General features: G+C 39.0%; 1 protein-coding gene across 2 annotated transcripts in view; it reads right to left on the minus strand.

The window, feature by feature from the left end:
* The window catches only part of LOC127005901 (ras-related protein Rab-40C-like), a 52,119-nt gene that overhangs the window by 31,985 nt on the left and 2,465 nt on the right, over positions 1-17,669 (minus strand). The window contains exons 2-6 of one of the 2 annotated variants that reach the window (XM_050875255.1): positions 15,091-15,284; positions 14,400-14,622; positions 13,328-13,470; positions 12,637-12,860; positions 4,295-8,607 (exon numbers count right to left, since the gene is read on the minus strand). In XM_050875255.1, coding sequence (XP_050731212.1) covers positions 12,762-12,860; positions 13,328-13,470; positions 14,400-14,622; positions 15,091-15,284 — 659 coding nt within the window. In that variant the 3' untranslated portion in view covers positions 4,295-8,607; positions 12,637-12,761. Of the gene's footprint in view, positions 1-3,338; positions 8,608-12,636; positions 12,861-13,327; positions 13,471-14,399; positions 14,623-15,090; positions 15,285-17,669 lie in introns of those variants that run through there. The other variant, XM_050875254.1, reaches the window with a different exon arrangement.

Consider the following 17,669-nt stretch of genomic DNA (forward strand, 5'->3'; position numbering starts at 1 on the left):
CGCATGCGTGGCCCGGGCGCCCGGTGTTGTATGAAAAAAACTTCGGGGTATGAAATATCTTCGGTGAAGAGATTTCATGCTTAGATCACATTAAAACACTATAGGTTATTTTTTTTTTTGTTAGACTCAAAAACCACTATATCAGAGAGAAAAATATTTTAACTTTGCCCCAAAAATTATTATTCACCGCCTGAAATTTGTGATCCCGTTGTAAAGAGCGCAAACAGAGACCAGCGGCTTGTTACCACATGGCGGCGTGGCGCGTGGCCTCTCAGCTGCGTCTGAAGTGACGGAGTGAGTGCCAGTGTTCCGGTTCCCAGTGCTTCAGTGCTTCATTTCTGAAGTGACTGTTAAAGTGTTAATGGTGATCAGTAAGAATAACTGAATAAGTAGTGATGGGCCAGTTCATGAGAGACCAGTGTTTGTCAACAAAAGCTCCAGCTTTTGACGGTGGGAACGCCAAATAACACAACACCGGTTCAGGCGTTTCTAGTATTACCGTCTATATGTACGTGTCAACGTGTGGTTTTCAGGTTTTGTAAGTTTTCAAAAATATAGATAATGAAAATTTGAATTCATCTATGTTTTTTATTTGAAATATCAATATAGTATCGTTTTCGCCTATCGGACTTATCGCTAGCTGGTATCGGAATTGCGGATTTATATCGGGTATCGGGTATCGGGTATCGCCTATATTTGTGTCTCCAGTTAACAAATATCGGTTATCACCGATAAGGTTTTCCATTATCAGTTATCGGGTATCGGGAATAAGGTTTTCTGTTATCGTGCCCACCTATGGGTATGCTCCTCCCTTCTCCTTTGTTGTTTTACTTGCAACAATAAACTATCAATCAATCAATAAACAAATTTCCCCAGATTCCCCCCCGAAAACGTCATTTCCCCAGACTTTACACTGAACCTCCTGCAAGGAGTGCCGAACCATTAAATTATTGCTAAATGCTCCGAGACACAGGGCCACTGTGACATCTAGGTTACAACAGTTCATTTTTCCCGGATTTCCCCATGCATCTATTATCGAGTATCGACGGAATGGGAGGATGAACAACTAGGTGACTTGCGCGCCAACTGCCCAAGGCGTGATCGAACCCTGGCCCCCGGATTCGTATCTAGGCGTGCTAACCACTACACCACGGAGCCCTTACCCCCCCCCGCCTACACACTCACATGCAGGTTTGCATAATAAAAGCTACTCCAGATACACAAAATAAAAAAAATCTAAAAGAAACCGAAGATTCTCAACATACTTGCTGGAAACTCACCATTCCTCAGGTTCAAGAACACCCTGCATGTGCAGATTCTCTCAACTGTTGGTGTTGTTAGTGTGAAGAGAAGGAATATTTATTAATTCATTCATTCATTCATCTTTGACGCTTGCTCCTAGGAGCTCCCACCAAGGGATGGCCATGGCAGAAGTTTCCATCTCTCTCTATCCAGACCAGACCCTGCCTGCTCAAAGTTTCTCAAGGAACTTTCACCCCTCTCCCTGATATACTCCTGCGCCATATCTCTCCATTTCACTGGAGGTCGTCCTCTAACATTCCCTCCCTCTATCTCATTCACATACACCCTCCTGGTCATCTTACTCTCCTCCATTCACTCCATGTTGCCAAAACACTTTAAAGTCTGTCGCTTCACTTCTTCCACCACTCCACACTTCTTCCCTTCACCCACGTGACACATTCCAAAACACTCATACACACTTTCATTACTCATTCCATCCATTCTACTCACACCACAAGCACTCCTCAAATAACTCATTTCCACTGCCTGCACTCTAGACCTCTGACTCCAATTCCAGGCCCATGTTTCACTTGCATATGTGAGGGTTGGTACTATTACTGTATTTCTCAGATCCCTCTTTACCTCCATGCTCACACTTCTGCCATTCATGATACGTCCCAAAGACCCTACCACCGTTCTTCCTTGCAATGCCCTTTCTCTTGTCTCTCCTTCTGTACCACCATGCTTACGCATAACTGATCCTAGGTACTTAAACTCATTAACCTCCTCCATTTCTTCACCATTCAGAATTATTTTGCATTCTTTTTCACATTCAATTCCCACTCTATATGGGCATACAAAATCCACAACTTCACTTCTACTCCACTCACAAACCATCACTTTACTTTTGTTGACATTTACTTTCAGCTTTCTCCTTTTATATAAACTATTGAAAACAATGATCAAATTTTGTGTCACTTTCATTTTCTGCAATGAGCACTGTGTCATCAGCAAATAAGATTGAATTCAGCACCCACTTCCTTCCCTCAGCATACATTTTCACTCCAACTACCCCAACTTTACCCTTCATTTCTCTCATAACACCATCCATATAAATATTGAACAACCATGGTGACATGACACACCCCTACCTCAAGCCCGCTTTTATCTCAAAATACTTATTTCTCCACTAATTTTGACACCTGCGGATGCATCCTCATAAAAAGACTATTGCATTAAGCAGTTTTCCTCCCACACAATATATCTTTAAAACGTCCCACAATGCCAGCCAATCGACTAGGTCATAAGCTTTTTCTAAATCCATGAAGGCAACATATAATTTTTTTTCCTTTTGCTAATGTTTTTTCTACTACCATCCTGAAGGAAATATTAACCCCTTACTAAACATCTTGTCTACATTAGAGTAACAGGTTTACACTAGCCCGGTTAGAGAAGTTCACTGTGGTTTGCACTTCAATCCAGACAATGTTTGACACTACTGTATTAACATATCAGAAAGCTGGTCTGAATCAGGCTCAAGCTAGCACTGTAAAAATGTGCCTTTAGTTTTTGGGCTACTTATATGTTGCTAGAGTTGAATAGTGGATAATCAACCTTTTTGATGATTCAATCAAACTAAGAATGGATTATGTTGGATTATCATGTCACCACTGTCCATCATGAGTTACATTACTAACACACTTTAGTTGAACTGACTCAAATCAGGTCATCATGATTCTGGCAAGGTTTCTGGGCAAAGCCATTCAGGAGGAAACCCTTTTCGACTCTTCTCTTTACTGTATGCCACATGAACAAAATGGGACACTGCCTCTACATTACAGGGGCCAAAGTTAAGGCTTGGGTCCTCCATCTATTTTTCTCCAGAACACTCATCAAAATGGTAACATGACATTTGTCCTTCCCCACCCTTCTGCAGAAAAGGTGGAGAGTTGCAGATGATGGGAGGAATAGTCAAGTGAGAGGCTCCTCATTTCCCACCCTCATTCCTTCCATGCTGCTGCTTGCATTGTGTAGGGGATACAAAAATGTGTATCTTCAATCTATATTACGGATGGGTGTTTATATATACTGAAAACTTTAAAAAAAAAACACTTTATTGGCCTTGGCTATGTTTACATTAATTATAACTGTAGCTGAGTCTCGTATACTGTCACTTAATTAAGTATGCTTAAACATACCTTAATGAGGGCTTTTCCATACCTAAAAATGCTTATCTACTTATTGCATGAAAGCTTACAAAAATCTATCATATCTAATAAATCAATTTAATTGTACAGACTACAGCTGAAACAAGATGTCACCTATTCAACACTATAAATCTAACATGAGTATCATAAAATATTGCAAATTTATTTAAAATAGATTGAGAAGTAAAGTTTAATTTAAAAATTATATTTTCAGTATCATATTTATCCAAGCTCAGGAAACAGCCCTTGATAACTATTCATACTTAACAAAACTTTTTACAAGAAACACTTTGTAAAAGAACTAACAATAATAGCAAATTAAAAAGATTAAACATCACAGCAATACACGTCCCTACCCTAGAGAGTTGAAGGCATTGGTTTGTACATTACCAGAGTAGACAATGGTCATCTTCAAGTGCTTAGTGACTTGGATTCAGAGCCTCCTCTATTTCTTGCAGTATTTATATTGCAGAACTGGACACCCTACATTGTTACTGTCATTCCTACCCATGCCTGCTTAAGGCAATGAACATTTCAGATATGATACAAGATTAGTGCATACCTAAGATGACTGTTGAAAACTATAAATTGGACGAAGTGCCTCAGTATTGCACTTGTTGATTACAGACAAAGGCTAAAAATATATGTATTTGAAGTGTACATAATAGTTAAACATTTCATTCTGCTTATACCTAGACCATTTCATAAGCCTTACATGAATCCTGAAATGCAACAACAAAACATGACAAAGGATATTTGCATCAATATGTGAACAACAAACTTAACAAGTTCTGAAAACTAATTAGCTTTGTCATTTTATAGTGGAGAGCTTCCATTATCCACACCTCACAGAATACACCCACGCCACCTTGGCATTGTTAGGTCAGGGGAATATTAGCTGTTGAGGAACATCACATTCTTTGATACTAAATAGTGTTTAGGAAATTTAGTTCTGCTCAATGGGCACAACTCTGTGAAAACTTTATTACTCATCCTTTTATATTGTTCTGCATGACTATATTTACTTCAAAACCTTCCTACAAGTCTTTTGTCAGACTAATCATACACCTCCTAAAGCACAGTCTGCCCCATGTGTGAATAATATAAGTTCTACCACAATCATTCACTAGAAATACAGCCATCACATATTTTTGTAATGAGTTCATGAAACTTCCAACCAAAAGCATTCAGTTGTTTTAAATATTAAGTATCTAAATACCCCACCTTGCTGCTGCAGGAAAGGGAGTGTGGATAATGTTGAAGGTGGCAATGACAACAATGATGATGATGATGACGGCCTAACACTCAGTCCCAAACCACATTTTTGGTACATTTTCAGATCCAGTGCTCGCAGATTATTTTTACAAGGGGATTAAATGATCGTAAGACAAAGAAACCAAGGAGGCACTGTCAAGTTAAGTTGGCCGAGAACTCCATCTCTCTCGCCAAGAACTTTCATATACAAGGTATGAAGGTAAAGATGGGTGCATACACAATAGCTGCACGTGGCTGCGGTGCTCATCTCCAAACCAATGGCCCTTTGAGCCTGTGGTAAGTAAGAACCAATTACCCTGGGACACATGTGAAATCTGGGATTGCCACAGATTATCTTCCCCAGGTGTCCCCAGGTACCCATTTAGTGACCACCATGAAAGGGAGGATAAACAGCTGGGTAAGCTGCGTGCCAATTGCCCATGCCAGGAATCAAACTGGGTCTGCTGAGTCATGGCCGGGCACTCTAACCAGCAATCCACAGAAGCATCAACCTGAAGCCAAATTTTCGGAGTCTTCATATGCCATTTTTATTCAAGATGAAGTATGAATGTCTATGTATTCCACTGTGTATCATAAGATTTGACTATATACAACATAATTCCTAGCCACAGGAGTGTCATGTTGAAGAACAGGCCTCCTCCAACAATTTTTGTAAGGAATACTTTTTTTTAAATGGTCTCAACCTCTTATGACTCCCCATAGTAATTTAGATATTCTATCAGTTTTCTGTTATAAGAGCCTCCACAAGAGCTAGTCCTCTGTAAATAACTGTAAATCTGAGATAATAGTGTGGCACCTACGGAAGTGGCTTCATTTCAGACAACAGACAATGCTACCATTACCACTCTACATTACAACCCCTCTGTCTTCAAGGCAGCAGCAACAGGGTTATGCACATATGAATGGCTTCAGAAAGATTCCTTCAGGTACATATAGTTACTACGATGTAAACTAATTTCCAGCCATTTTGCTTACCTAAGAAAATAAAATTAATATGATGATGAAGGAAAGGATGAGGAATAGGATGAATCAGTAATGTAAACTGAAGTAAATCTCTAACAAAGAAAGTTAATACCAATCAAATGCAATGAAGACATTTAGAGTGAGGACTTGCCAGCCTGATGAAGAACACTTTCAGTTTATAGATAATATTTTAAACAAGAACAATGCAAATTTGAAGAAACCCTGAATTACTGAGGATTTAAACACTGCAAATGATTTCCTCAAAGCAAAAGCCTGAGTTCCCGAGTAGGTTGTATTCCTAGTGAATGATAATCCACTGTTTCGTTACTGTTGCTAAGGAATGAAATAAAATTTCTTACAAGAAGGTATTTGATGATGGTCTACCACAAATCTTTGGCTGAAAGCTAAGATTAATATAAATTAAAGAATTATTCTTGTATTTTGGATTAATCAATTACTTTGCAGATACCCAAATGCTTAGAATCAAGTCTATAAATTATATGATAACTATAACTCATTACTTTTGAAAACATCAGATTTTTATCCAAGGAGAAAACCAGAAAATACACATATACATTTGGTCTACTAGAAGTAAATGCAAAGACCTAAGGTTAAACAACTGATGTAGTGTTCCCTGCATATTACTGCACTTTTTTTTTCATTTTAGGCACCAAGGCAATGTTTTCATCTACTTTTTTCAATCTCATCAACCTAAAATTCACTGAAGCAAGTATTAAGTACAGTGCAAGGAGCAATGATTCAGAACTTGCACCACGAACCACAACTGTAATTGAAATCTTTTAACAAATTTGAGTTCATGAGGTTGCTCTTTTTCTTTTACACAACAGCTACATATAGGCAAAATATTACCAAGCTACCCATCTATCTATATCTCAAGTGCCCACTCCCTCGTGGGAACCTCCCTTAAGGGGGTGGCCATGGCAGAAGTGTCTCCAGTTTTCCATTCCACATTCCATTCTTGGCACATTCAATCCCTCGCCTGCCAACTCTCTAATACTCGTCAACTCTATTAATCCATTTCACTAAAAATTAGCAATCACAAAGGAAAGAAATTAATTAAAAATCCCACTTTTGAGTGACATGTGATTTGTTTTAAGACAACGTTGCATGACTGAACTATGTATTCATTAATAATAAGTAGTGAATACATAAGCTTCTAGAACAAATTCTATTTTTCTGTGAAGAAACTTCACCTTATGTAATTTACCTAATTTATAAGGATTCTGGTAGGGAACTAAAAAATGTGGTTGGCCTGATGCAAGTCATGACCCAATGATCCCAGCATTGCCTTCTTTTAGGCCTGCTTTGCCCTGGTGGATATTTGTATTTGTATATGTGTGTGTGTGTGTGTGTGTGTGTGCATGTGTGTGTGTGTGTGTGTGTGTGTGTTACAGTTACTGAAGGTAGATATTGTTAGCAAATATACATATTTACATCACATTATTGCTCAGACTGCAACTCCTTAACAATGTATGACTTTTAATGTTGGGTTTATTGTACTATGTATTACTAACTTCAGGATATCAACATGTGACATTCCCAGACATAACAGTGCCAAAACTATTTTTCTGTTATAATACATATGAAAATGCTAACCAAGATAAGCACTGCAATGATCAACTTGTTTCAATCTCATTTTTACAACCTTATAACCTTGCTCATAACTCAACTTTCATCAGCACCCATGTGTACATACATACTGTATTAAAATTTAGAGAAATCCTATATACAATGTAAAATCTGTATTCCTGAAGGAACCACACAAAATACCTATAATTGCTTCAACTCATATTTTCAGGCATATAACAAGTTAACAAGTTAAGCTTTAAGTGGAGATGATGATTCTGCTCTGTGTGAAACAAAAGTTGAGAAATAAAGCAAGCTGTCTGACATTTGAAAAGTAATCTCAATATTAAGTCAAACAAAGGCATTATCATTTATAAATTGTAAAAAGAGCCTTAATCTTATGTGAAAGACATCATTTTTTTATACTTTAAAATTGGTAGATATATTATTGGACAAAATGGCCAGCTTCTTGAAGAGGTGTGATCTGCCTGTATTGGCAAGTACCTGAAGTGATGCATGAATGATGAAACAATCGTGTTGATAATTTTAAAGTTGTTAAATATATTCTTTGTTTAGTTAAGTGGAAACTTAAACTGAAATATCAAAAATTGCTACTACAATTCATACTGCGCCCAAATCATATATCCCTTGAATTTCAAGAAAATGGTTAAATAAGGTACAGATGAAAATCTAGGCAGCATCAGTGCTGAGCCTTTTCCCAACCTCTCTTTGCTTTATACACCTTAAATAATTACAAGCTGATATCTATATGTATAAAGATCTATCTGGTTTATAACTAGTGCTGCACAATATACCAAATATTACATTACATATTTTACAACCCCAAGTAAGACTCTACATTAAGTCTTAAATACAATAAATAATTAAAATTAATTACCCATCAATGTTTAGCCACATCAACTAGTATGTTCCCCCCCTAGTGTTGACATGATCATTGGTATATAACAAGAGCACAAACTGAAATATCCAGTTTTATATATGCAGTATGTTAGAGCTTCACACCACCCTGAGGCTTTCCCCACTCTGCTCAGTGCTGATCAGCACACCATCACGTGTAGAAAGTATTTCACAATCAATATGAGTTTATACACTATACACAAGAACTGTCCATAGATACCACTTACTGAATACCCTTTCAGCTCAGTCCCTTAGCAGGTTTAGAAATATCATGAGAAGTAATACTGCACAACAGTATCTCCACAAACAGATTCCCCTTTATAAAATTTACGACATACATCTGTGAATGAAAGTTCACACATGCCATGGAACCAAATTTACTCCTGGTTTTATTTTGGATATGTAGCACCAGTATCTGAAAGTACAAAAATAATGTTATAAACCCATGCTACCATTAGGTGATTCTTTAAAAATATTATATAGTGTAACTTGTGTAACTGTGCGTTATTGGCCTCCCTACAAGTGTGGGCGGGAGTGGATGGGCACGGGTGGTGTGGTTCGAGGATAGTGTGGATGACGGGGAAGATAGGGATAGTAAGGTATGCATGGGTATGTGTATATGTGCCAGTGAATGATAAGGGAAGGAAAGGCATGAGTGAGATGAAGAGATTTTGGGAGGACTTGGGACAGTGTTTAAAAAACTTTGAAAGTGAAAGAAGAATTCTTGTGTTAGGAGATATGCATGCAAAAGTTGGAAACAGGGAGATTGGTGGTGTGGTTGGGAAATGGGGTGTGGATGGAGTGAATGAGAATGGACAATACCTTGTGAATGTTTGTGCTGAGAGGGGTCTGTTCTTGGCAAACACCTTTTTCCAGCACAAACTAATCCACAGATGTATGTGGGCAAGGGGTGATATGAGGAGTATAATAGATTATATAGCTGTTGATAAGAGGTTGCAATAGGATGTAGTGGATGCAAAGGTTGTGAGAGGAATCTATGGTGGATCTGATCATGTCCAAAATTAGGATGAAGGAGAAATGGGAATTCAGAGGAAATGGGAAGGAAAAGGGTAGAAAGGAACTAGCAAGTGAGAAATTGCATGACAGTGGCCACAGGGAGATGTATATGAGGAAAGTGGAGGAAATACTTGGAAGAGCAAGAGCAGGGATAGAACAGAGTGAAAGAGTGAATGAGGTTTATGAGGTTTTTAAGAGTTTAGTGGTCAGGGCAACTGAGAAAGTAGTCAGGTATAGGTCGTGTGGGAAAGGAAGAAAGGAGTGCATGGTGGACGGATGAGATAAAAGAGGCAGTTGGGGAGAAAAGAAGGAACTACAAGAAAATGTTACAGAGATATGTGATGGAGGAGGTGAGAGGGAGATGGGAGAGAAAGTACAGGGAGAGCAAGATATTGGTAAAGAGGCTGGTGAGGGAAAGTAAAGAGAGAGTGGATGAAGATTTTGGTAAAAAAAAAATTCAGCAAAATACCAGAACAAAAAAATGGGCGGAGAAAAGAATGACATTTGAAGCATGAAGAGGAAAGATGGGGCGCTTGTGAGAGAGAATGAGGAGATAAGGGAGGTAGGGAAGCAACACTTTGAAACTGTAATGGATGAGAGTTTGGGAGGGAGAGCAGAAGTGACTAGTGTGGGAATAAAGATCAATGCAGGATGGCCAGATCCACAGGGGAGGGTGGAGAGAGGTGAGATAGAGGAGGCAATGAAGAATTTAAAAGTAGGAAAGGCCCCTGGAGCCGATGGCATAACAGCAGAAATGTTGAAGTATGGAGTAGGTGTAGTTGTGAAATGGATATTATGGATATGTAACCTAGCATGGGAACAGGGTGAGGTGCCAGAAGACTGGAGAAAGGCTATTGTTGTGCCGTTGTACAAAGGGAAAGGGAGCAGAGGTGATTGTAATAGTTACAGGGGAATAAGTCTACTCAGTGTGTCAGGAAAGGTGTATGGAAGGGTTTTAAATGAGAGGATGAAGAAAATAACAGAAGAATGTAGGCGATGAACAAGGGGGTTTTAGGAAAGGGAGGGGTTGTGCAGACCAAATATTTGCACTCAGAATGTTAGTTGAGAAATACATAAAGAGAAGGATGTTTGATGTATTCATGGACCTGGAAAAGGCATATGACAGGGTTGACAGGAAGGGGTTGTGGGATGTTCTAAGGATATATGGTGTGGGAGGGCATTTGCTGGAGGGGATCTGTTCCTTCTACAAGGATGCGAGTGCCTCTGTACGCGTGAAGGGTGAGTTGAGTGAGAGTTTTGGTGTTGGTGTGAGTGTGAGACAGGGGTGTGTGATGTCACCATGGCTTTTTAATGTGCACATGGATGGTTGTATGAGAGAAATGAAAGCCAGAGTGGGGGAGCTTGGTCCAAGGCTGAAAGTGAGAGGTACGAAGTCACTGGTTGCAGGCCTGTTTGCAGATAATAGTGTTGTTGGCAGGGAATGAGGGGATGCTGCAGAGGATAGTGGATGAGTTTAACAGGGTGTGTAAGAGAAAGCTGAGAGTGAATTCTGGAAAGAGTAAGGTTATGGTATTTGAGAGGGCGAGAGAACAGGTCATTGATTTTGCAAAGCTGTACAGAGTTAGAGCAGAGGGCACAACGAAGTGTAGGATAAGGTTAAGGGAGGAGAGAATGGAGGAGGTGACTGAGTTTAAATATTTAGGGACTTTTATATAAGCATGGCAGTATGGAAGGTGAGGTGAGGGAAAAAGAACAGTGAAGGGCAGACAGGTGGTGGTGGGTGCAATGGAGAGTTATGAAAGGAAGAAGTGTGAGCATGGAGGTAAAGAGGGGAATAAGGAATAAATAGTATTAACCTGCTAACTCTGTCATATGCATCAGAGATGTGGACATGGAATGCAGCACAGCAATCAAGAATACGTGCAGTGGAAATGAGTTATATAAGAGGTGCATGTGGTGTGTCAGGATGAGATGGAGAAAGTAATGAAAGCGTGTATGAGGGGTTTGGTATGGGTGCAACAGCAAAAGGAGTGGAGTGTGGAGTGGTGGAGTGGGTGAAGTGTGGTGCATTGAGATGGTTTGGACACGTGATGAGAATGTGGGAGAATGAATTCGTGAAGAGTGTACGTGGGAAGGACTGAGAGAGGGGGTATCAGGGGAAGACCACCTGTGAAGTGGATCAATAGGGTGAGTGAGTATTGGAGTGAGAGAGTTGGAAGTAGCAGGTATGAATGTGCTGAGAGGGAGTGCCAGAACAGGGAGATGGAGACACTTCTGCCATGGCCAGCCCCTGGAGGGAAGTTCACACAAGGGAGCAAAGCATCAGAGACATATATAGAACTTCTAAAGAAACTAAAAACACCAGTATACTTGCCTGGCCTCAAAAGTAATATTCTTGTCTACCCTGAAGTCATATAAGTTTACTTCATAAACTAATAATCTTCAAAGGAAAAATTTTAATATACAACTCTTACTGTTTACTTCTAAATTACATAAAATTAAGGAGTAAAAATATTGCTGGAATCCCATGTCTTACAATTTTTCTAATGTCTGAAACCAAACAAAAGCTTCTGAATTAAAAGATTAGATCAACCTCATTTCAGAGATTCACTTCTACAAACTTCTTCCACTTCACCTTATCATTTGTTCTCTCCCATTTCCATGCATGCAAGCAAGAAAGACAAACCCTAAAATTATCTTTCCAAGCAAATGCAGACATACAAGCTTTCTTACACACACACACACACACACACACCACTCTGATAGCTCAGTCGGTTAAAGCGCTGCACTGGAAAGCTTCGTGACATGGCAGGCAGAGGTTTGAGCCACTCTCAGGCTGGGCTTTTTTCCGCTGGCTAGGAGTGGTTACTGTCCCCCCTTGAGCAAGGGGGATGTGGTGTGTGGTGTGTGAGGTCCTGGCAGTACCCAGAGATCGACTAATGAGCCTTGCTCTAATCGGGAGGGCACTTGCTGGTGATTGCGGGTCCAAATTGTGATCAGGCCATGGTGAAATACACACACACACACACACACACACAGACTGATCTAATAGTTCAGTTGTTAAAGCTCTGCGCTGCCAGGTTGAGAAGCCTGGCAGGCAGAGGTTTGAGCCCGGCTCAGGCCAGGATTTTTCTGTTGGGAAGGAATAGTCACTGTTCCCCCTTGAGCAAGGGGAATGGGGTGTGGTGTGTGTGAAGGTCCCTGGAGTACCAAGAGATCAACTATAATAAGCCTTGCTTTAACTGGGAGGGTACTTGCTGGCGATAACAAGTCCATGATCAGGCTGTGGTGAATTACCGTTTACCGATTTACACACACACACACAGTACGAATCTAGTGCAGCTCTTTTCCTGTAATTCACAACTAGGTAAATACACACACACACACACACACACACACACACACATACTCAGTCTCCCAACACATCTTTCCATTTTAAAAATCATATACCATGCACAGGACTTACTTGATAAAATATAAATAGAATTTCTTGAATGATGAATTCCCAGTCTTGGGAATGTGTGGTGTGGGTGTTGTGACGTCATTGGGTGATGGCGGCAGGTGATGGCGACTCATGGGTGGCGGACATGACTAGCATATGGTGCACGTTGAAGTACTGACACAGGAAGTGGTGGTGTCTCCTGGTATCATTAAGTGCTTCTTTTTATGTTTGTCTGTGACTGGAATTCCCTACAAAGATAAGAAAAATTATCAAAATTTTACCCTCTTAATAGGAAAAAAAAAAAAAAAAAAAAAAAAAAAAACTAGGCTGGTATGAGTGACATTTTAAACTAATCCACAAAATTTTAGGTACACCATACTTCTGAAAGTACTATAGTATGGCAAAACTCTCATACTCAACCCATAACAAAGATGAGAAATAAAAAATGTTCAATGTTCTGGCAGAGTTCTTGCGACTTGTTATAACACTTACCTCCATATATTTATTGTATTTTGATATGCACACCACGGTTCTACTTGGTTTCACCGTATGCTTAGAAAACATACATAATACTAGTGTATATTCAAACTAATAATAATTTGTGGCAGTAAATATAAATGTAGGTATAAATGTAAAAGTAAATTTTAATATGACTTGGTACACCTAATCCAGTGTAAGCTACCTTAGTTTCAAGTTCTGAGACACAACAACAAACCTGACGCAGTCGAGTGGTGTGGTTGTGGATGGTGTAGCTTTTAAGGTGGGACTTTATGGGCTGAGGAAGTGGAAGGTGTTCAATGCCATAGACAGTGGTAGAAGCCACAATGGCACGGCTGCACAGCTCCTGTAGCGTCAGCACTGAAACACGAAAGAAAATTAAATTGCGGCAGAAAGCATAAAGAGAAACACTGAGTGTAGAATAATGTTAACCTTAAAAGATATTTTGTATGATGACATGAAGAGGAGCTGTGAATTTATGTGCCATAACATTTGAACAATCTAGAGAATGAAGTCATGCCCTGAAACAAGATGAACAACACTACACTATGACATATTTAACAATTGCAAGTTCATACCATACATCTGCATAACCAAAAGTCATTATGCTGTGCAAGGAAAATGGTGGAAAAAATAGGTAACGTTGTAGGCATATGCTATAACTAGGCATAATTTCATTTGTGCTCATCTCCATCACCTCAACCCTTGAGCCTGTGAAAGGTACGAACCAATCATCCCAGGACACAGCACCAGTGTAACGTCTCAGTTACCACAGTTTCCTTTCCCATATTTTCCTAGGTAGCTACCCATTTATCAACCAGCCCAAAAAGGAGGATGAACAGATGAATGGACTGAGCATCGACACTCCAGACTGAGATCAAACCTGGACCCATGGATTTATAGCTAGGGATGTTATTCGCTACACCACAGAGGCACATAAAACCATGAAAAGAAACCTTAAATCTGTATATTACTTTACCCATTCATAATGACAACATACATCCATGCCCCACCCACATATACAACAAAATCCAATGAAATATATATCCATAAATCTCAGATCCACTCAGGGATCATATATATATATATATATATATATATATATATATATATATATATATATATATATATATATATATATATATATATATATATATATATATATATATATATATATATATATATATATATATATATATATATATATATATATATATATATATATATATATATATATTTCATAACACCTACCACCATTCTTTAATTATAGCTTGACAGAGCGTGCTCACCTTTGTTTGCTCTCCAGAGTCTCTCCATGCCATTGCGCTTCAGCGCTAATCTGGACAATTCGGTGAAGCTCTCCACAATGTTGAAGTCACACAGTGGACTCACTTCAAAGAGATTGACGTGGTTCTTGGCAGCATACTGCTCCGCCTGGCTCTGGCTCACCTGCCGCTTGAATGCCAGGTGGAGTCTGTTGCCTATGAGAACTTTGGGAACACCAGGTGCATGCTGCAAACACAACAATAAAGAAAAGGGTGAGATTTCAAAGTTATGCTTTGGGACTGTCTCATAATCACTCTGAATTAAGCCTCAAGTTCTTTTTAAAGGTATTCTAAGTTTATTTGATAAAAATAAAATGAAGAAAAGTTTCCCCTTACTATGGGTTGCTTTTTATCAAATGTCTAAAGTAAGAATTGAATAAGTATTTATTCAATAAAGATCGGCTCTACATCATCAATTTGACAAGGGCTAACAGTTACAAGTGACAATGCTTTGACTTGAATTATTCCTAATCAATGCAAGTTGAATTAATACAGCTTCTAACAACACACTATCACTGCAATGATATAATTCTATACATTTATTACAACCAAGCTAAAATTAAAATGTTGATTTGGAAAATATATTTTTCATTAAAAAGAAAGTTATTATAATCAACAAATCAACAATAACACATAAACTTGAAACTCTTTGAACCTCTTGTATCTCCTTCATCCATCGATCAAGGCCCTCAAAGGACCACTTGTTGGTGATGTCATACACCAGCAGTATTCCCTGCGCTCCCCGGGAATATGACCGAATGATGGTGCAAAACCGACCTTGACCTGAAGTGTCCCACAGCTGCAGCTTAACTCTCTTGCCATCCAGCAGGATTGTCGTGGTCTTATGGCCTGCAATGACAAAAAGATTTAAAACTCTCTCTCTCCAACATGTTGCGAACTTGTTAAACAATTATTTTTCCACAGTATTTAATATAGCCTACACTAGCAATCTTACCGCCACAACCACCAACACCAGCGACAACAATAGTACCAACGTAAATCTCATTCATGCATTGCCTAACTTTTATAATAACTACTGATGAAGTCCTAAATGCTCTCCAATCCCTTAAAACAAATAATAGCCCAGGACCAGACAATGTACAGTATATCATATTCATATATTACCAGTACTTAAAGAAACAAAAACGAAATACTCTCCTCTCTCACAACCGTATTCAATATGTTCTTGCGACAAGGCATTGTCCCTTCAGATTGGAAAAAGGCTAACATAACATCAATTTTAAAGAAAGAAGACAAAAAAATACTGGGTAATTACAGGCCCATTAGTCTAACTTCATTAGTAGATAAGCTACTCAAGAGAATAATTAAAGACAAAATTGTGAGTTACCTTGGCAGCCACTCATTAATTAAAAATTCACAACATGGCTTCTGTATCAAACCTACTGACCTTTTATGACCTTTTCTCCGTTTATGACGTAACCAAACCACTGGACGCAATATATCTTGATCTTCAGGAAGCGTTTGATAAAGCTCCATACCATAAATTGTTTTATAAATTATAGCAAATAGGTATTGACAGTCAAGTACACCAATAGATCGTGAATTGACTGAGCAACAGACAGCAAAGAGTGGTGATCGACGTATTTAACTTAGAGTGAGTGCCTGTCACTAGTGGTGTCCCTCAGGGCTTGGTTCTTGGCCCAGTGCTGTTCATTATTTATGTTAACGATGTCCTTGTTAGATTCAATAATCTCACTAGTAAATTTACAGATGACACAAAGATTGGTAACTTGATTCTCACTTATGAAGACAGACAAAAACTCCAAGAAGATTTGCATAAGATTTCAGCTTGGTCTAATAGATAGGTGATGCCCTTTAACACGTCCACTGCAACTGGCATGAATTTGGCTTTCACTGGCAGCCTGGTAACATATATACCCAGGTCCTTTTCTGCCTCTGTGGTGAATAGTGGAGTGTTTCCCATGTGATATTGCTATGCTAGATATCCCCTCCCAAGGTGCATGACTTTACATTTTTCTTCATTATTGTAGCAGCCACTTTTTGTTCCATTCCTGTAGCTTGGTGATGTCTTCTTGTAGGAAATCCACAGTCAAGGGGTTAACTTAGTGTACAGATTTTTAATTTATTTATTTATTTTTTTACATTTTCACCTATGGTACCAGTAGGCTTTCTCGGTGCAGTCTGATGTTTGACCCCAGCAAGTGTTTATAATGGTACAATCTTGCTTGGCTCACAGTACCCCGCAGAGCTCATCACCAACCCTCTCTTTTAGAGAGAGAATCTAGAGTTCAGGTTGATAGGTGGTCTTCTGGATAGAGTGTGGGTAGTCTTAGGCCACTTGGCAGTGATTGAAAAATTCCAACTTGTGGCTAACCACTCAGCCACCGCCTCCCCATAGTGCCCCAAAGTGCCAGGTTCTTCAAATTGGAACAAGAAATAAGCGGTTCAATTACGAAATGCGTGGCATTAAACTCAAAAGCGTTCAATGCATCAAGGACCTGGGTGTCAAAATCCCGTCAAACCTCAAATTCTCACAGCAATCCATTGATGCAGCATATAAAGAGAACAGAATGCTGAGCTTCATTAACCCTCTAGCTGCAGAATACGAGTGGACAAGAGTCCTTTCTATGCGAATTACTGGCCCTTAACTTAAATTTACCAGACAAAAAGGAGTTAAAACATATATCAACATATTAATATAAGTTTTATGCAGCCTTAAAAATATTTTTTGCCGGAAGAGTTGCATATTTATGATGTGATTATACTCATTAGATGAAGGCAGTTGAGGCGCCATTAAAGCCGCAATGTAGGCTCGTTGCAGCTAACGGGTTAAGAGAAACTTTTTATTAAAAAATAAAGATGCAATAATCCTGCTTTATAATAGTTTACTCAGACCCCACTTGGAATATGCAGTTCAGTTTTGGTCTCCCCACCATGCAAAGGATATTGCTAAATTAGAGGGTGTTCAACGTCAGGCAACAAAAATTATCTCTTTCTTCCACAACAAAACTTATGACAAAAGTCTCTCAACTCTTTGCATGTTCTCTTTTGAGAAACGTCGCCTCCAAGGAAAGCTGATCAAATGTTTTAAATTATTTACCATGGCTTTACGAATGTGGAAAAATCTAAATTGTTTATAATCGATGACACTTTGCAAACGAGAAATAATGGCACAAAACTTAAATGTACACAAGTAAATTCAGACTGCACCAAATGTTTCGTCACCAACATTGTAGCGTAAGAATGGAATAA

The sequence above is a fragment of the Eriocheir sinensis genome, chromosome 31, assembly GCF_024679095.1.
Source record: "Eriocheir sinensis breed Jianghai 21 chromosome 31, ASM2467909v1, whole genome shotgun sequence".
In the NCBI taxonomy this organism is placed as follows: Eukaryota; Metazoa; Arthropoda; class Malacostraca; order Decapoda; family Varunidae; genus Eriocheir; species Eriocheir sinensis.